Raw genomic sequence first — 19,400 nt, forward strand, 5'->3', positions numbered from 1 at the left:
AGGGGTAAGGCACAAGGAGCAAGGGAGCGATGGTCAACCCTTCGAATGAGTCCCGTGGAGGATGTCGAACGAGCTGCGTGGGAAAGCGGGAATGCCGCTTGCGCGAGTGAAAGGGCGCAAGGCACAACACTCGCTGGCCGTTTTGGCCACTTGGCAATAGGAGGAGAGCTTCAATAGCTAGAATATCCATGTTGAGTGCCGCAGATTTATGTTGCCATTGCGCGTGGTGTAAACCGAGGTAGGTATATTTGGAAAAATGGATCGGGATGTGTGTGATTCCAGCTCTGCTTGAAAACACCTGGACACTCTCTCTAAAACCGATGTGTTCGTATGTTAATTCCTGTTGAGCCTTCCTAATTTATGCCAGTAGGCCTAATCATCCATCGGCCTATACACCTCAAAACAATACAGCAGCTTGAACCGTATCCCTATAACCAACCACCATCGAACCGCCTCTACCAATGCCAGACCACACAAACCACAAACTCAGTCCTCATCTGCATTCTCCCACCCACCCACCTCCACCGCCCCGTCACTCAACACCTCAACCTGCACCCCCCCAGCACCACTCCCACTCCCACTCCCACTCCCACCATCAGCAGCACCACCACCACCACCACCACCATTACCATACGCAGCCGCCCCACCCCCAATCTGCTCCAACACCACCCACAGCCCACCGCGCGCCGCCAGCGCCTCCCCGTTCTCAACACGCACCTCGGCCGTGCGCAGGCCCATGGCCGCGTCCGCAAACTCGCCCTCCCGCGACAGCGCCAGCACGGTGCGGTGTGCCCCCCTGCCCACCTCTAGCGCCACGCGTACCGCGCTCCCACCGCCGCCGCCGCCGCCACTACCACTACCATTACTGGCACTGGCACTGGAACGAGCACCCCTCCCCAGCGGCGCAGCGCTCACATGCACACTGACGCGAGTCAGGCGCGCGGGAACAACCCTCGCACGGAGACGAACGGGCCCCGGGCGGCGGCCCGGGGGCGGGCAGGGCGGGAGGGACGAGCGCAGGCGGCCGGCGCCGTCGGCGGGCAAGGGGCGGAGGGTCAGCGGGGACGCGGCAGAGACGCGCAGGGTGTAGGGGGCGAGGTGGCCGGGCTCGAAGGTGGAGAGCACGACGGCGTACGTGACGCCCGAGTCGAGGCGCGGGTGGGCGGCCGAGGCGCACCCGCGGGCGTACTCGGCGCTGGAGCACAGCATGTCGCGCCCCGAGGGCGAGATGACGCGCCCGCCGTCCGGCGTGAAGAGCACGGCGACGTGCAGCGGCAGGTCGTGGGCTGAGGTGCTCAGCACGAGGCTGATCGGGGAGGGGTTGGTGAGGGTGAGGGCGTATTGCGGGTTGGTGTAGTAGGTTGGGTGCGAGGCGCTGCCGCCGGCGGTGCGGCGCGTCCAGGAGCCGGCGACCGAGGTGTTGTACGGGAGCGGGTGCGGGGCCGGGGTGATGGTTAAGGGGTTGTGGGAGAAGAAAGACAGGGTGAAGGAGTAGCTCGGGAGGGGCAGCTCGGCTTGGGTGATCACGAGCGTTTGAGGGGTACCGGGGGCCGGGGTGTAGCGGAGGAGCGTGTTGGGGCTGTCAACGTAGGTGGTTTGGTGGAGGCGGCGGGTGATGTCGGGCAGAGGGACGCGGGTGCCAGGGGGCGAGGTGGCGTACAGCGCGAGAGCCATGAAGCCGAGCTGCATCGAGACGGTTGCTAAGGAGGTGCTGCTACGGTCCTTGTCCACTTTGCGTTGGCGCAGTATCTCGAGCTCGCCGTCCTGCCAGTGACGGTTGAGCAGGACCCAGACAGGGCTACCAGAGGGAGAGAGCACACTGTACTGCGGGTTGTGTGTGAATACTAACTCCTCCGTCTTGTCGCCCATTGCCCACTTGAAGTGGTGATCTTGCCGGTGGGTGAACATGGCCGGATTCCAGTTGACGTAGAGCGAGTCAAAGTGTTGGAGCACATCCTCGATGGCCATCCAGAACTGGTTGGGTGCGCCGTCAGACGCTCCAACTGTGTGCACTTTGAGGGTCGCTGAGCACCCAAGACCCGTCCAAACCAAGCTATCAACCCAGGGGTTCTTGATGAGCAACAAACGGGAGCCATCCTCCTTTTTCAGGTTCATGACTGCATACCCGTGCTCCCTCACCAAACCCAACGCTTTCTCCTCCTCAGGTGGGATGTTCCCTGTTCCGAGGGAAAGAATTGCATTCCCATCATCGTAGCCCTTCTTGATCCTAGACCATGTTTCATCAAGTTCGAGTTCGTCACTAAATAAGTTAGGCCAGTAGTTTACTTTATGATACCACCACTTGCTTACCTCAAAAGAAAGATTTGCTCAGGGATCCATCCCGTTAAAGTATGTAGGTCCGTTGCCGAGTTACTGCCGGGGAAGTCGTAACCGCCGCGTATCTTCAGGTATGCCTTTTCGACTAGAGCCGGCCATATCAACCGAGGATTGCGCCGGTCGACGACATACAGAGTGCGGTCAGTCTTGGACGCGGGGAGACGGTCATCGATTGCGACGCTGCGCCAGCTTCCATTGAAGTACATGCGGAACACGTACTTCCCGTTCTTAGAGACGGTCGGGCGTATCCTCTCGTCGTCAAATGGGTACATTAGCGAACTGAGTAACTAGCTCGGCACGTGTTAGTCATGACTCAGGGGTTGGGTATCGGGTATAGCTGCTAACCGAGCCTTTCGTAGACCCAAGGTGGCGACCAGCAGCACACAGGCTAGCTACGACGGAACAATCTGTGGCCAAATCCTGCGCCAGGTCCGTTTCCGCCTGAGTGGTCATGAGTTGTTCTTGGTCTCCTTGGCCACTTCCATCTCCGAACCCTGGAAGCTCAGTAGGGCGCCGCCAACCGGCAAAAATAGCTAGCTGCTCAGGGGAGAGGGAGAACGGCGAAGGGTCACTGGGGTTTGGGGAGGAGTTAGCAGAGGGAAACAAAGGCTGTTCGCCTCACGCCTTTACCTACGTGTAAATAGGACCGCCGGCATCGCGGAAGCTCTGTGGATCCGGGGCACGCTCCCATGGCAGGAACACATTTCCATGTAGTCGTGATGCTTCAAGAACAGCCGACTTCTCCGCTGTGGTCAGGGGCCGGGTAGACTCGGGAACAGGTGGTCGAGAGGCGCTGCTGGCAACTTTGGCGTTGGCCTTAAGACGCTCCCCTAGGGCAATGAGCTCGGTGATCTTGTTGCTTAGCCGTCTGCGGTCTTCCCGAGATTTCGACTTGCTAGCAGCCTGCATATACAGTTCGGCAGCGGCGATGGCGTGTTTTAAAGCGTCTTCTCCGTGGGCCTCGCTCAGGAGACGTTCGTGTTCCTGGTGTCGCTGTCAGACTCAACGGACCCAAAAAAGTGCCGGACCTGCTACAGGGAATTCTAACTCTGGCTTGGGCCTCCATTGCTTATTGGGCCGAGGAACGTCACATCCGCGACGACAGTCTTGAAGTTTCCAATTGCAAGCCACGAATTCCACGTCCTTTTGTGGGCGTGTTCCGTATGGGGGAAGACGGAAACGGACAATTCGGCGGTGTGACAATAGAGGTCAAAAAGAAAACAATCTTGAAAAACTTTGTTGTTGCTCGTTAATATGCGTAGTGACCCTAACTAACATGCTAAAGGTGAACCGCATCTTGGTAATGGATGTGCCAATGAACCTGCAAGTGGTTGCCATCGGTGGGGTATGGTGTTGCGGGAGCTGAGATAAGAGACCCAAGGCAAGCGCTACCTAAGGCTGGTTTGCTCACCCCTCCTGCCTCCTGCCTGTGGGCGCTGCGTTGGAGTTCTCAGGCAGGGCAGACAGATAATTCGCTGTTAGGGCCCGGTTGCCCAAAGGGAAAGGGAAAGGGAGGCCTTCCATATTGCGAGAGGGCGCTGGGAAGTGGTAATTACTATGTACGAGAGGCTTGCGAAAAAGGTGCGAAAAGATGCGAAAAGAATCCTGGGGATTCCATCCCACTGTGGTCTCTTCAACAGGAGAACCTTGAGGGTGGCCGACCTGTGCTTCCATCGTAGACCCCGCATCAAGGATTTACCTGTACAGACATGTTTGAAATAAGAGACGGCTCCAGACTCGAGTACGAACGAAGTGTTTAATCTCAAAAAAGGGTGAGGTATGAGAAACGCTGGATAACCTAAGAACAGATACAAGTCGCAAAAAGCGAGGATCTGTTGTTGAAATTGGATTGTATGCAAGTGCCCGCGATCTGGAAAGGTGACCCAGGCGCGCCAGGCCGGGGTTAACGATGCGGGGCAATGGAGGTCTCGCTGCTTGTCCCGAATAGTGGAGGTCTTCACCTGCCGAGGTTGACGGCTACACAGTCCCGATAACTATCACAGGCCCACGGGCACGAGTCAAATACAAGGGGCGGGCTCCTTTGATGTCGCCGTCCCTATTGCCATTGTCGCCATTGTCGTTTTAATTATTCATTTTGGCCTCGTCGGTGTGTTTGCTATCCTGTGCAACCGTGTATCTCGACATTTCATTCCTTGTGACTTTGCCGTGCGCAGCCGAGGCAATTGCCGTCATCGGCGGTTGAATACCCGGCAGGTACCTTGGTACACCAAACTCCCATCACGCGCCTACACAGAACACCTTCCCCTCCGATCACCGCGGCAACACTCGAGCCCACGACGTCGCGCGAAACCCGCCGCCAAGTCCTGTACGAGGACTAGAGGACATCGCAATGGCCGCGCAGTCAAAGCCCGCCCCAATTGGGCCATGGGGTAAAGCGACGGCAGGTGCCGCGGGCGCGGTCTTCGCCAATGCGCTCGTCTACCCCCTCGACCTGTACGTCAACTACACTTCCCGGCGCATGCAGTGACTAACCAGCATGGCGATACAGCATCAAGACGAAGCTCCAGGTTCAAGTAAAGCCGACCGACGCCGAGAAGACCGACGAGAAATCCGATGAGGCGCACTACAAGGGTACATGGGACGCCGTGTCCAAGATCGCCTCCGCCGAGGGTGTCGCGGGCTTGTACGCCGGCATGGGCGGTTCCCTGCTGGGTGTTGCCTCGACCAACTTCGCCTACTTTTACTGGTACTCCATTGTTCGCACCCTCTACCTCAAGTACGCCAAGGCGGCAGGCCAGCCATCCACCGTCGTTGAGCTGTCCCTCGGCGCCGCTGCCGGTGCGCTTGCGCAGCTCTTCACGATCCCCGTCGCCGTCATCACAACTCGGCAACAAACGCAGAGCAAGGGGGAGAGGAAGGGCTTTATCGACACTGCGCGCGAAGTGGTCGAGGGTGAAGATGGCGTGTCCGGGCTGTGGAGGGGGCTGAAGGCGAGCTTGGTGCTGGTAATCAACCCGTCTATCACATACGGAGCCTATGAGAGGTTGAAGGACGTTCTCTTCCCGGGGAAGAAGAACCTGTCGCCCTTGGAGGCTTTCGGTAAGCGCAAAACCCCGTTGTGATTGCTTACTAGAAGGCTAACATAGCCTCGAGCCCTCGGCGCAATGTCCAAGGCGCTCGCCACCATCGTCACCCAGCCCCTGATCGTGGCCAAGGTCGGCCTGCAGTCGAAGCCACCCCCGGCGCGGCAGGGGAAGCCGTTCAAGAGCTTCATCGAGGTCATGCAATTTATTATTGCAAACGAAGGACCAAGGAGTCTGTTCAAGGGCATTGGGCCGCAGATCCTCAAGGGACTGTTGGTACAGGGCATCCTGATGATGACGAAGGAGCGGTACGTTCTGCAAACCGTGCATGTGCATTTGGCGCCTGGTACTAACATCGGCGTTACAGCGTCGAGCTCATGTTTATCTTATTCGTCCGGTATCTCCAGGTCATGCGATCGCGGAGGCTCGGAAAGGCTGGTGATCTGGCGGCTGCGGCTAAGCTCGTAGCTCCTGTCACTGTTAAATAAACGGCCATCTGGATGTTTCGGCCGAGCTCATGGTATCTTTGAAGAGTCGTGAAATACTGTTGCTGTATTATAACGCACGGTCGGCGGCTTGTTGGTGTTGTTGGTGGAGACGGGGTGTTTGCCTCTGTATATGAATAGCGCATATAGATTCTAGTTTTGGGTATGATAATCAAAATTCGTACGATTGTTCTTGCTCACCTCTGCTGTAATTGCCATGAGTTGTGTCGGGGTTTCGGGTTGCAATTCCCGTCTCGCCGTAATTTACGTTTGCTCGGTGTATTCAATACCCTTGCGCCACGGTTCAGCCCCGCAACAGCCACAGCCACCAAATTCGGGCCCTAATTTCTTTCTCCCACTTTTGTGCGCAAGCGACAATCTGAGTTGTTGAACCTTGCACCCCAGCTTCCCAGACTCAGTCAACTTCAGTCGGAGCCAAAATCCTCTACAATGGCCAGTATGTCGCCCTCCCTATTGCCAGCATTCTCTTGATTGATACTGACGATTTTGCAGAGTCCAAGAACTCGTCTCAGCACAACCAGTCGCGCAAGGCGCACCGGAACGGGTACGCACACTCGAGAACCGACTCGGCGCCGCAACGGGGAAACTAATCGCGAGACCACAACAGCATCAAGAAGCCTAAGACCCAGAGGTACCCCTCGCTGAACGGCACCGACCCCAAGTTCCGCAGGAACCACAGGCATGCGCTCCACGGCACCGCGAAGGCTCTGGTACGCAAACCCGACACGACCACGCAATGAACGACGAAAGACCCGTGCCGCTAACAAATCTACAGAAGGAGTTCAAGGAGGGCAAGAGGGAGACTGCCTAAATCGATTTTCCTTTTTGCTAGCGGCGCGCAACGGTTGGGAGAGGGAACACATCTTCGGACATGACTCTTACGAAGGAGGGATTCTAAGGCGGTGACGATATTTTACACCACCGCTCACTGGGCCGGCTTTTCGAGGTGTTATCTAGGGCGTCATTTCGATCAAACCCAAACGGAATGCATTGGCCTCCGCGCAGAGGCGGATCTGCCGGGGTGTGCTATCCTCTCCTCGCTTGCGGGTACGGCCTGATTAGGACGAGACCAGCCCAAGCCAGCCCGACAAGGTGTGTGATGTTGATTGTGTGCTGAGCGCTGACGATGGGGAACCCGACCCTCTCTCCTGTTTGTGGTTGAACTTGACCCTTGTTTGCGTTTATTGCGGGCATCTCTGGGGGCGTCATGACGACGAACGGCATTAGTGTGTACAGCTCTGAGCTATTTTCTCCATGCTCAATCTGCTGAAGGATTATATCGTGCCGAGACGGACCAGCCTTTCTATTACCAAACACCTCTGATCTTCCTCCGAAAGACAACGGGTGCATGAAAGCGAGGCTACATTTCAGATGACGACCACGCAGTTCAGTATCTGCTCCTATACTTCCTTGTAGAAGGAACCAACAGCTCGCTCCCGAGCCCAGCAAAAATAGCTCTATAACGACGCTCATTTCTCACCTTCGCAGCTGATCGTGTCTGTCTTGTCTATGCCCGACTGATGATGCATGCAGCATGCCACTCTTGCTTTTGGCCTTCAGGGCTATGGCAACTTTCAGGTCTATGCCGCTCAGCCGCAATGCTCTTGAGTAAGCTCATACGAGCGACTCTGTTCTGTTGCCTATTGTAGCTTGTGCCCTCGTGACAAACTCACACAGTCCCTTTTGTCGGGTCGTTTCATGTGCCGCTCATCTGATGTTTAGTGTTGTGAGCAGCAGCGCCACATGGCGGAGGAGCCCGTCTCGGTTGGGGACAACCCCTATTTTCAAAAATGTACTCTATAGCCAAGCAACTGCCTGTCCGGAGGGTTTGGGTAACAAGGCCCAGGTTCCAGGCGCTTTATGCGCAAACAAAACGGGCTGAAACCAGGTGCCCTTTTAGTCTTCCATTCTCCGAGATCGTGGAGCTTTCTCCCGAAATCCCCGACGGAGTCTCATCGGTAGGTGATTCCGTGATCACGAAGCTCGAAATTGTCCCGGGCGTCCATGTGGTTCTGGAAGGGTGGAAGGGAAGGCGAAACATCCCCTGTGGAGCTTGCTCCTGCGCTTGTGATAGTGCTAACGTTAGCGGGTGACCCAGCCGCCCAGCGCCCGGCTGTGCCCAAGCTTGGGGCACACGGGATCCACTCTCCCTTGACTTCCGTGCGTCTCCCGTTTCTTCCGCTCTTCGGTTGGCTGGCCTTCCTTGCTGCACCCTGCCAGGTTCGGTTCCTCGACTCCGTCTCAACGAACTCCTCCATCCCTCCTCTCTTTTTTGTTCGTCCCGTCACCGCGAACCTGTCAACTTTCTGCTGGTTCAGGCCGGAGCAAGCAATCCTCCTCCTCCTCCTCCTCCTCCCTCTTCCTTTCGGCGCGGATTTCTGAATACTTTGGAACCTTCTTAATGGGTAAGTCCATCGTCTCCTCTCTCCCCGCCTGGTCGCCTGATGTGCGTCGTCTCGTCTTGGGGTTTTGTGAAGGTGCGGGCTGGACTCGCTTCGGGAAAACACCCCGCGGGACCCTCTGTTGTCTTTGTCTCCCTTTTTTCCTCTTTTTTTCCCATCCCACCTTCGGCGTCCACATGAGCGGCGGCATGTGTCATATCTTTGGCAGCCTTCTTGTTCCTCGACACCTTTCTTACTTGTTACTCGAAACCTTCCCTGCTTGTTGCCCGAGACCCTGCTGTGCTCGAACCTTTGCGCCTGCTTTACTAACTTGATCCTCGGCCTTTTAACAGAACCTCGTGCCCTTTCGTGACCTTCTTCATCGCGAAATTTCGATCCTCCTTTGAGGCCAGCGGGTTACTGCAGGAGTGTTCGAAAGTCTTTGCGCCTTTTCCTCTCCGCAGCGACTTCGAAAGTCCCTTCGGCGAATCTAATACCATCGGTGATCCGTCTCTGCCCGAGCACAGCAAGCCACATTTTGCCTTGGTACGTATCTGACGCGCATACCCCCACTCCTCCATAGCATGAAGATCGGTCCTGGAAAATGACGAAACCCCCAAAAGTCAGCGTAAGCTAACATTGAATAGCCGCGAGCCCTGTTTCACCTTTCCCTGGCACCTGGCACGGGCTGATTTTCAGAAACGACGCTTTGATTCTTTCCCACCCTCGTTTATAGAGTCCTTACAACGCCAACCCACTCGATTATTCCCACACGAATTTCGGCCCCGCGCCGGTTATGCTCAACATGTCCAACATCATGAGCAACCGTAACAGCACTCCCGAGGCTGCCAGCGTTTCATCGCTGCGGCCGCCCTCCTCGCGTGCAATCGGCGCAAACAACCACGCCCTTCGTGCGTCTGCGGATATGGCCGCCTTGACTGGACAGGCCGCCGCTGGTCGGATCCGACCCTCTTCCGATTTTTACGGCCAGCCGCAGGCGGGCCAAGGTCAGGGAAACTCCGACTTGGACCCTCAGGACAAGCTTGCTCAGCAGTGGATCGCCGATATCGACCAGTATGAGACCACTCTCGAGGAGATGGCGGCCGCTACCCTTGACCAGGATTTCAAGGACGAACTCAGTGCCATCGAGCAGTGGTTTCGGGTCCTGAGCGAGGCTGAGCGCACCGCTGCTCTGTATGCGCTGCTGCAGCAGACCACCCAGGTCCAGATCCGTTTCTTCATTCAGGTCCTGCAGCAGATGGGCAAGAATCACCCAATGTCTGGTGTACTCTCCCCTGCCAATTTTGACAAGGGTTGGTCTCCCAAGTTTCATTCAATATGCTATTACTGACGCTTCTCGTGATGCAGATCCCATGTCTAACCGCCTGAGCGATGCTATGAGCAAGCTGACGGTCGACTCGGCTCGGAACTCCCTGGCCCGCCCGAGCGCTGGTGCGAACGTGAAGCGCCAGTCCGGGCTCGATCCGTCGACCATTAACGCCATGTTCCCCGACGCCGCCGCGGCCATTGCGACCGAGAAAGCCAAGTTCACCCAGCAGACCGGCAACCCCCCCACCTCGACTAGAAATAGCTTGGTGGACAACCGGAACTCTCTGGTGGCGCCGACGATCTCGGCGCCCAAGGATGACCCCAACGCGCAGAACCCGGCGTCTCCTTGGGGCCCCAACGATCCGAATCGACCCAAGTCCTCTTCCGGCCAGCCCCCGATGGGCCAATTCGTGCAGCCCCCGCCGTCGGCTGGTGGTTTACGGTCCCCTCGCCCGCAAATCTCGGGCAACACTAATATCCAGTCGACTACGCTGACGGCTGGAGATTCTCAGCTTGCCGACCTGCCTCTTCTGTCTCCGTACGGCGCGAGCGGCAACTGGGCCTCGATGGTCAACACGCCGATGGTGTCGAACTTCAACCAACAACAGCCGCAGGGGAACAACGCCGATATGGTTGCCAATGCTACGGCGATGAAGCTGGCGGCCCTCTCGACAGTTAACAACCGATTTGCGCTGGATGATGTACGCAAGTATCGGCGTGCTCGCTCCAACGAACCGGGCCAGCCCCAGAACCCGCTGTCGCCAGGTGCTCCCTCCATTCCTGGAGCGATCATGGTCAGCGAGCACGGGGTGCCGCTGAGCCGGGAGCAGGTGATGGCCCTGCAGCAGCCGCAGAACTTGAGCTTCGCGGCCCATCGGTCGCGACCTAATTCGCCGGGCATCGCAATGCAGAACTACGGACCCGCTCTGTCCTTCACTTCGCCGCAGAATAATGGGTTCCTCAGCGCCTATGACGGAGGACCTTCGCTTATGAACAATGGACTGGCTCCAATGAACTTGGGTCCGTTCCAGATGGGTTTGGGCGGCCACCATGAAGGGTACCACTCGGATCATTCGGACATGGTGCGTGGCCGGTCTCCGCGCGGTCGGAGAGGCACGTCGAAGCCGCCTGAGGACCCCACCGACCCGACGCTGCTGCAGGACATCCCGAGCTGGCTACGGAGCTTGCGTCTACACAAGTACACGGACAACCTCAAGGACATGCAGTGGACGGACCTCATTGAGCTGGATGACAAGCAGCTGGAGGACCGGGGCGTCAACGCGCTGGGTGCTAGACGCAAGATGCTCAAGGTGTTTGAGCAGGTCAAGGGTAGGTTTTCTCAGCTGAAGAATGGGAATGAAAGTGGGGAAACGCTAACACACTTCGCAGAAGCTAGGAACGATGGCAAGCTGAGCTAGGTGCCTTCTTCCCGTTTCGGAGCATCAAGAACATGGGAAAGTGTCCTGGGACATTAAAGGTTTATATGGGAACGAAGTGTGCCAGGTGGTATCACATTCTTAGGGAGCATTCGTTGCTGAATATTCTTGCTGCGAGCCTACAGGCTTATGCTCGGAGTTGGGGACGACTGCGTGAATGAGGCGGTTCATGAACTCTTCAGCAAGCTATATGAGTTTTCCTCTTGGGGCGTATCGCAATTTGAGCGGGATGGTTCGCAGGTTGTACATGTACGAGGGGCGGATTTGGGCAACCACAGTTCTGGGAGAGCGAGATAAGCAGCGTGATAATAGCGTTGCTGCCGGCAAGGCGTGATAATTTACGATGGGTTTTTCTGCTCTACTGTGTAATGTATGTATGTATATGTGAAGATTTGGTTACAGAATTGTGTGCTGAGGGTCCGAGACAGATTCCCCCCTAAATTATGGTCCCAGGCTCACACTGTCAGCAACCTTGCGATATATGACGTGTGTGGTAAAGGGACTAATCGAACGGTAAATAAATGGCTCTTCTCAATCATCACCGTTTCTTTACCTAGCTGCTTTTCTTACTATAACTTTCGATTCTTCGTCGCAAGGTGCATAGCGGATGTACCTATTAGTGCGACTAAGCGAGACGCACTGTGCTCTTACTTTTGTCTTTCATCAACAGAACTCCACCAGTCAATGCAAGCACTTCCCAAACCTTCAACTGCTTGATAAACCACAATTCCATTTTTCTCCTTTTACATTTCTTCATTCTAACGATACCCCGGGTTAGAAACAATAGTGATATTTATGCCCGACTGAACAAAAAGAGGGCACCGGGAAAGCGACACTCGAGGATCTGAGCACAACTTTGGGGCGATACCATCATTCAAGACAGGAAGGGAGGATTGCTTGTGAGAATTAGGGATTGGCTAAATTTGAGACGGTTTACATTCGACATTGAAACCACCAACTTACTCGGCCTTTTTGAGGCGAGCGCTTCTCGAGATTTTGCAAGATTGAGGCTCGGCAAAGACTCGAGACGATCATAAAGATGGTCAACATGGATATCGATGGGCCAGCCCCGCCCACGCCCGCGGCTTCATCACACGCAACAGACAAATTTTCCCTCACGATGGTAGACCCAAGCCTATACCCAGGGGGGGCGCCGGCGCCCGATATTCTGATGGACGACGATGAGGACGAGGTGGCAAGCAACATCTCCGCCGACTCGGATGCCCTCGAACTGCGCGCTGAGGTCGAGCGGTTCGACCTCCAACAAGAAGCCTTCGTCGCCCGCCAGCGAGCGGAAGCATCCGGCGTACCATACCAGCCACCACCACCTCAAAAAACAGGCGGTCGGGGAGGCCGGAAATCCAAACCGCGCAAGTCCACGGGGCCCCGGAAAGCAGCCAAGCTCCCGCCAGACATCCAGTTCCGCATGTCCCTCGCCAACGAAGCCTTCCAGCAGAAGGACTACGACAAGACGGTCGCCCACCTCTCCGAGATCATCCGCATCAACAGCGAGGTCTTCAACGCCTGGATGCTGCTCTCCACGGTACACGAAACACTGGGCAACCGCGAGCAGGCCATCTGGTGCCGCATCTCAGCAGCACATCTAACACCCCGCGACGTACCGCAATGGATCGCCACAGCCGAATACGCACTCGAATGCCTCGAGGACGTCGACGACAACGACAACGACAACGACAACGACACCAACACCAACACCAACGCCAGCCCCGACGACGGGCGCGGCACCCCGGCCAAGGAGGAGGTGCTGCAGCGGGCGTACGCCTGCTACACGCAGGCGCTGGAGACGGACCGGGCCAACATCGCGGCGCGCACCGGCCGCGCCGACGTCATCATGATGCAGGGCAACGCCAGCAAGGCGCTGGCCGAGTACCAGAAGGCGCTGAGCTACCGGCCCTGGAACATCCGCACCGTGCGCAACATCGCCGACGTCGCGCTCGACGTGAAGGACCGGCGGAAAGGGGCTGATATTGCGAGGGGGGCGTATAGGCGGTTGGTGGATCATTTGCAGGCGGGCGGGGGGTTTGAGGCGGAGGAGGGCTGGTTTGAGTGGTCGGATTTGAGGATTTATCTCGAGTTTTTTACGATCTTGGAGCAGTGGCAGGAGGGCGCGCAGGAGTTGAAAGAGATCTCGCGGTGGTTGCTGGGGAGGCGGGAGGAGGCGTACTGGGACCAGTGGGTCGATGATGACAGGGAGTGGGATATCACCGACGACAGGCGGGTTGTGGTGCCCGAGTTCGAGCCCGCGCGGTTCCCACAGGAGAGTTATGGTGAGGGACTCCCCGTTGATCTGCGCGCGAAGCTGTACGTCTACCGCGGCAAGCTGGGGTTCGAGTACGAGGCGAATCTGCACCTGCAGCTGCTCGATCCGGCGAAGGAGGACGATTTTATGGACTTCCCGGACTGCCTTAAGGATATTGCGGTTACGCTGCTCGACCGCGGCAGGGCTGAGGATGCGGTTCGCTACCTCGACCTCTACAGGCACATCGCCATGACGACTGGGGATATTACGTTGGATGCCGACTTTTCTGTCTGCCAGGGCCGTTATCACATGGCCCGGGGCGAGAAAGCGGCGGCGGAAGAATGCTTCATTGCGGCTATCGAGGAGGATGAAGATCACATCGAGGCGCGCGTGCAGCTGGCTAACATGTACGAGGGTGAGGAGATGCAGGAAGGTCGGGAGGAGGCTTTCCTTCTCGTGCGTGAGGCTATGAACCTGGAGGCGAGGCGGGGTGACGGCACTGGCCGGCGCCGTGCCCCATACGGGCCGCGGAAACCCAGAGAGGGCAAACCTCGACCTCGCAAGCCCAGAGACCCGAACAAGAAGTCGAACTACGTACCGAGGCGCCTGATCAACGCTGAGAAGAGGAGGCAGCAGGAGCTCGAGATGACGGCCGAGGCGGCCAAGAACTTCCAGCGGCTGCGGGAAGTTCAAGACAACGCTTTGTCCGGGGACGAGCAGGCCAAGGGCGACTGGATGAAAGCGGCCAAGCACCTCATCGACGACTTCCGATCGTATAAGCAGTTCTACCCGTGGGAGAAGTACATCAAGTTCCTCGGGTATGCTTCCAATGTTCAAGGAGGGGCAGCGGTCCCGGCAAGGAATATGAAGCTGGCTGCCATGGAAGAGCGGTTGCGGATGAACCTCGCGCCTGCCGAAGGCCAGGAACAGGTCATCAGGATACCGGTGAAGTTCCCTTCGGACCATCGGGGCATCTCCTTCGACGTCTGGCTCGACATCTTTCTCAACTACGCCTTCACCCTCGTCCGCGCCGGCCAGCACCGTGAGGCCTATGTGGTCTGCCATGCGGCGAGGGACTCCATCGTTTGGACATCGACTGAGTCAACCTTCCTCATCCACGTCGCCTGGGCGTCATGCGCCGTCTACGCAGGCGACGAAGAGACCTGCGTCGCCATCGCCCGCTACTTCATGCGCGACTACATGCCCGGTACAGATTCCTACCGCATGTTCTCGGCCATGTGCCGGGTCTGCCAGACGCCCGTCTCCTGGTACACCTCGGGCCCAGCGCAAAAGTTCATCCTCCGCCAGATCAAAACCATGGACAACATCGTGATGCGGCAAGAAAACAACGCCAATGCCCTCACCAACCCCACCTCCACTCTCACCACCAACCCCCCCAACCCGGACGCCCCCACCAAACCCCGCGCCTCTGACCCCGACATCGCGCTCGACGTAGCCCTCCTCACCATCTACGGGCACATCCTCTTCACGACCACGTCCTACACCTACGCGCTCTCCTACTTCGCCCGCGCCGCCTCGCTCGACCCGTCCAACCCGCTCATCAACCTCAGCACGGGGCTCGCCTACGTGCACTACGCCCTCAAGCGCCAGGCCACCAACCGCCAGTACCTGCTGACGCAGGGGTTCGCCTTTCTCTTTCGGTACTACGATGATAGGCTGCGCTTGCATGCGGGCCAGGGGCGGGGGGGCGTGGCGGGCAGGCAGGAGGCGCATTTTAATATCGCGAGGGCGTATTCGTTGGTGGGGTTGGGGGCGTTGGCGGTGGAGTATTATAAGAAGGTTTTGGCGGAGGGGGATGCGCGGGGGGTGGAGGGGGAGGGAGAGGAGGGGGGGATGGGGAGTGAGGATTTGAAGGTGGAGGCGGCGTTTAATGTCCGGACGTTGTGTTATCTGCTGGGGGATGTGGAGGGCGCGAGGGGCGTTGCGGGGGAGTATTTGGTTTTGGAGTGAGCGTTGTTTCTAGGGTGGTTGGGGCTGGAGTGGTAATGGGCTGGCTGGGTTGGTCGGGGGGGGGCAGAAAATGGGAATGTCGGAAAGGGGAAATACCCGTGGGCAGGACGGGGTGGGCGTTTGGTTAACTGGGTGTCTTCTGGGGGCGAAGGAGGCGGTTCTCCCGAGAGCTGGTAGTGAAGGGAGCACATAGAGGCCCGGGCAGATGGTCGAGAGATCATGAACCCATTTTACTACGAATATATGGAGATGTGAAGACCAAGATCCTGGGGTTGAACCTGAATGTTGTCTCCCCGACCTTCCAGTCAAAGCTCCCCCTCCCCCCCACCCCGTCTCCCCGCTGGGTATCCGCTACTCCAAACATATCATCTTGAACTCGGGCCGAGCACTCAACCAGCTGGTAAGATAGACCCACCCCACACTGACCCGGCGCGCCCGGTTCTCGCCGGTTCGCTCAACTAGCATCACATTAACTACAGGAAGTGGGAACAGGCACCCGCCTGCTCTGTCCCAAACAGTCAACTCTTCAGGCGCCCGCGCCTCCTCCCAATCAGTCAACTCTTCAGGTTCCTGCTGCTCCGTACCGAGAAAGTCGGGCGAGGTAATATTGGTGGATTCCCTCTGAGGAGGTTCAACCGAGCTTGTTTTATAATGTCCATCCCTGAACACAACCATACAATCAATTTTGCCCGCCGACAAGGCAATAAACTCGAACTTGGGCCTCCCCGCGATGCCCGGTTCGAGGTCCAGCTCGTTGTCCTGAGCAACCAGCATCCCGGCGGGTTCACTTGACTCGTCCACTATGATAAGATTGCCACTGGTTGTGGTTCCTATGAAGCCTGTTTCTTGTGTTGTTATGGAACCTCGCAGTGGGAAAAGCGCGGTTTGTGCCCAGGTAAAGATGGTGCCCGGACCGGATGGAACGGTTGTGTCGTCTGGTGGAGGCTTCGGATGGGCTGCACCTCGAAATGCCTCGAGCCAGTAGCGGTGGCGGCAGGCCCATCGGGATTTGATCTGAGACCTCAATGTCGGGAAGGTGGTGTTCTCTAGCTTCGCAAAGGGGTACGGCGCCGTGATGCAACCATGACTCCAGGCGACAACCGGGTACAAAAGCCGTTCCACCTCATCCTCGGACATCTCGCTGAGACAGCCGCACGTGTCTTGTCCGTTGTGAAGCTGAGAGAGAGGTTTGCTACCGGAGACCGTCTCAACGCTCTCTGCCACCCTTTGTGCCAGAGCATCTGCTCCTTCGCGGACATGGGCCCACGCCACGAGCGTCTCGCAGTACCTGAGCGGCCGAAGACCATCCACGACGTCAATCAGCGTAATATCCCTGTCCGTTGCCGACCACGACCAGCTAGGCTTCGTCCCGTTTCCGGCTGGACCGGCGACCCAGGACTTGGGGGCATCATCCCATCGTATACACCACAACAATGCCTGGTCAAAATCCCGCCGCGGAAGTCCCCACCACAGCGAGCCGAGCTCGCCATACAATGCATTCGCCACGCCGTCGATGGCGTTGTAGATGTCGGAAGGGTTGGTGAGCGATCGTTTGCGGTAGACGCCGAGATGATGATAGAAGGTGTCGACCAGGGCAGGATGATATTGCCGGGCGTAGTTTCCAACAAATAAGTACTCGCTCCCGTAGCCGCTGACTCCGTCCTCGCCTGGGGTCCCATTTTGGCACTCAAAGAAGGCCTGCGACTCGGTTAGGATGAGCTTCCGCCGCGCTAGGACGGCCTCCTGGTACGTCCAGCCGCGCGTCGACCAGATACACCCGCCACGGCTGATTTTTCCCCAGTGCGAAAGCTCGTTGAGGCTAAAGTCGAGGCCTGCAATACGGTCGCGAACCTGGCCCTGTGCCCTCTCACGGCTGACACCCGCGATGCCGGTGTCGATGTTTCCATCGGCGACGATGATGACCAATTTTGCGAGCGAGTAGATGGCCGCCATAGCCGCGATTTGTTCGACCTTGTCGTCATGGTCGTCCTGGACGATGCAGAACCGGTCGACCCACAGGTAGGGCTCCTCGAGTCGTCTGCATACCTCCATCGCGTCCTCGATAGTAACGGGCATGTCTCGGGCGGCAAGACCGCCATCCTCTTGGAGGGCCTTGATGCTTAATCTAGTTGTGACAAGCTTCGTCGGATCCGGATCGCGCCCCCAGACGTAGCTGAGCGCAACGAACTGACAACTCGGTAGCATCTGCACTAAACGTCGTTTGTTAACATCGATGACGCGGAAGTTGGTCGGGAGGGTGATGCCCGCGCCCGTTCCCGGCGTCGCGCACTTGTCGTGATGCTGCAAACAGCTGTTTAGCCACTGGCGTGCCAGCGGCCAATTTACAATTCCCCCAGCGACCTCGATATCAGGGGCCTCCCGAATGGCTCCAACTTGGTTATCAACAGCATCGACCTCGCCCCCTTGAGACAACGAAGGTCCGCCGCTGTACCGGATCTGTCTGCCGGAACCAAAAACGGTAGAGCGGCTGCTAAAACTACGATGCCCAGCTTGAATGGTTCCCATCCTCTTAACGGAGATGACCAAGCTGCCTTGATATTTAGCCCCCGGCTTCACTCCGGAGAGGTTCCCATACGTCAGGACGGCCCGCGCGACCAGGCGGCAAAACGAACAGGCGCTCATCCGCTCGGGAATATCTTCGAACCGGCAGACCCAAACGCGGAAGTCCATAGGCCGTTCGGTGGCAGCGACGCAGCAGAGGAGGTGGCGGAGGCGGAGGTGTCGACAGGACGGACACAGGTTGGGGTCGAGGTCATCGTCATTGCGGCAGCGGGCACATTCCCTATGGAAGAGCTCCGTGGCGAGCCGTTGGGACACGCGGCGTTCTTCGCTTTCAAGCGGGCGTGGCAGTTTGCGGGATTTGAAGTAATCTTCGTGGAGGGATAATTCGGGGGTTGCACAGATGGCGCACGAATCCGTTGACGACATGATTTGTAGTTTGACACTTGTTGGCACTGGCGCTCGGGTTTGGAGAGGGTTTGAAGAGTGATGAATCTTAGCGGGCTGCCGATGGGCTGGGAGGCTGGGAGGAGGTGGGCTGGGCCGCGACACGTACGAATACGTGTTGGTCATGCACATTGATCTGTCTGATAGGAAGCCTTCTCAAGCAAGCAGTACCACCTCGGTACCCGAGGCGGTACTATTGGTTCAACCAGCCAGCCACGCGTCACGCAGGACAGCTTGACGGGTGGGTAATCCCCGACCCTATCAAACAACGAGGGCTTGAAGCCTCGTGCTGGTTTGTGTCGCATGTGGTGGACTTCGGTACCTAGGTACCGAGGTATGTTTATTGTTCCCCCCCAATAGAATGGAAAAGGCTAACCGTAACACACGCTGTGCCTAGGTAGGTACTTAGTTAGGCCTTACCTCTGCCGACTAGGGTCTGCACGGTGGGAAACTATGGAATAAATTCAAGTCTTCAACCTAGCGTGGCTAGCTACCTATATTCTAGCGTTAGAAAACGAGGTCGAGTTGCATGGCTCACGGACTAGCAAGACTGGGTAGGATGAATAGCTCACTGTTGGTAGAAGGTGTGTCCATTTGCCACTACATTGCTACCTAAGGACAGGCTGCCAGTGAGAGAGGAATGCCTCGATTTAATCAAATATTACCTCGATCAAATCAAGTATAGGTACTCTCGGATTTGGTTTGTTTGATTTGCGGTGAGCCTTGGGACCCATGATTACGAGCACGAACACCTAGTAGGTGATTAGGGGTAAGAAATCGGTTGCGTAATCTAGGTAGGTATGTACCTGCCTAGGGAGGTACCTAGGTAGGTAGGGACGCTGGACTGCTGGCCAGGCTATCATCAACTACCACCTACGCACTCACAACCCACGGCTACATGAATAACATCCGCCTCGGGGCTAAAACGAAAAAAACACAATTCAATTGCTCACGTATACAGGCACTTAGGTAGGCAGGCAAGCTAATACCATCCTGTTGTGCACCGCACATTGTGAAACCCAGAGTCGAGTTGATTCAAGTCGAGCCAGGGCCCATGGGCTTCTAAGTGATCACCCCAGCAATTTTCTTGATGTCGTCGCGTCGGGATCACCCAACATACCAGTGTCGTTGTAGGTTGGGGCTGTGGAAAGTTGGAGGGCGGTGGGGGC

General features: G+C 57.3%; 6 protein-coding genes across 6 annotated transcripts; 3 read left to right on the forward strand and 3 right to left on the reverse strand.

The window, feature by feature from the left end:
• Positions 1-486: 486 nt before the first annotated feature.
• B0H64DRAFT_417479 (uncharacterized protein) lies at positions 487-3,403 on the reverse strand (the record flags this gene model as incomplete). Its single annotated transcript, XM_062805248.1, has 5 exons — positions 487-2,260; positions 2,311-2,624; positions 2,683-2,908; positions 2,972-3,321; positions 3,386-3,403. The coding sequence occupies 5 exons, from the start codon at positions 3,401-3,403 to the stop codon at positions 487-489; spliced, it is 2,682 nt and encodes an 893-aa protein (XP_062659378.1).
• Positions 3,404-4,687: 1,284 nt separating this feature from the next.
• Positions 4,688-6,698, forward strand: B0H64DRAFT_323375 (peroxisomal carrier; the record flags this gene model as incomplete). Its single annotated transcript, XM_062800606.1, has 6 exons — positions 4,688-4,791; positions 4,847-5,397; positions 5,452-5,727; positions 6,380-6,431; positions 6,495-6,597; positions 6,663-6,698. 6 exons carry the CDS (start codon positions 4,688-4,690, stop codon positions 6,696-6,698), a joined length of 1,122 nt encoding a protein of 373 aa, XP_062659379.1.
• On the reverse strand, positions 6,658-7,519 carry B0H64DRAFT_157830 (uncharacterized protein). The gene has a single exon (XM_062798535.1). The coding sequence runs from the start codon at positions 7,358-7,360 to the stop codon at positions 6,914-6,916; it is 447 nt and encodes a 148-aa protein (XP_062659380.1). The 5' UTR covers positions 7,361-7,519; the 3' UTR covers positions 6,658-6,913.
• Positions 7,520-9,073: 1,554 nt separating this feature from the next.
• B0H64DRAFT_323389 (uncharacterized protein) lies at positions 9,074-11,015 on the forward strand (the record flags this gene model as incomplete). Its single annotated transcript, XM_062800607.1, has 2 exons — positions 9,074-9,581; positions 9,637-11,015. The coding sequence occupies 2 exons, from the start codon at positions 9,074-9,076 to the stop codon at positions 11,013-11,015; spliced, it is 1,887 nt and encodes a 628-aa protein (XP_062659381.1).
• A 361-nt stretch (positions 11,016-11,376) lies between these two features.
• B0H64DRAFT_460671 (uncharacterized protein) lies at positions 11,377-15,264 on the forward strand (the record flags this gene model as incomplete). Its single annotated transcript, XM_062807471.1, has 3 exons — positions 11,377-11,403; positions 11,436-11,439; positions 12,161-15,264. 3 exons carry the CDS (start codon positions 11,377-11,379, stop codon positions 15,262-15,264), a joined length of 3,135 nt encoding a protein of 1,044 aa, XP_062659382.1.
• A 347-nt stretch (positions 15,265-15,611) lies between these two features.
• Positions 15,612-18,337, reverse strand: B0H64DRAFT_396666 (heterokaryon incompatibility protein-domain-containing protein). Its single transcript, XM_062803830.1, has one exon. It carries the CDS (start codon positions 18,211-18,213, stop codon positions 15,616-15,618), a length of 2,598 nt encoding a protein of 865 aa, XP_062659383.1. The 5' UTR covers positions 18,214-18,337; the 3' UTR covers positions 15,612-15,615.
• Between the last annotated feature and the right edge of the window lie 1,063 nt (positions 18,338-19,400).

The sequence above is a fragment of the Chaetomium fimeti genome (assembly GCF_033439085.1).
Source record: "Chaetomium fimeti strain CBS 168.71 chromosome Unknown B0H64scaffold_4, whole genome shotgun sequence".
NCBI classification, from domain to species: domain Eukaryota; kingdom Fungi; phylum Ascomycota; class Sordariomycetes; order Sordariales; family Chaetomiaceae; genus Chaetomium; species Chaetomium fimeti.

What these genes read in the sequence shown, in the direction of transcription:
- B0H64DRAFT_157830 (XM_062798535.1), bottom strand. Translation starts at nt 7,360, where the DNA reads ATGAGCGTCGTTATAGAGCTATTTTTGCTGGGCTCGGGAGCGAGCTGT.
- B0H64DRAFT_396666 (XM_062803830.1), bottom strand. Translation starts at nt 18,213, where the DNA reads ATGTCGTCAACGGATTCGTGCGCCATCTGTGCAACCCCCGAATTATCC.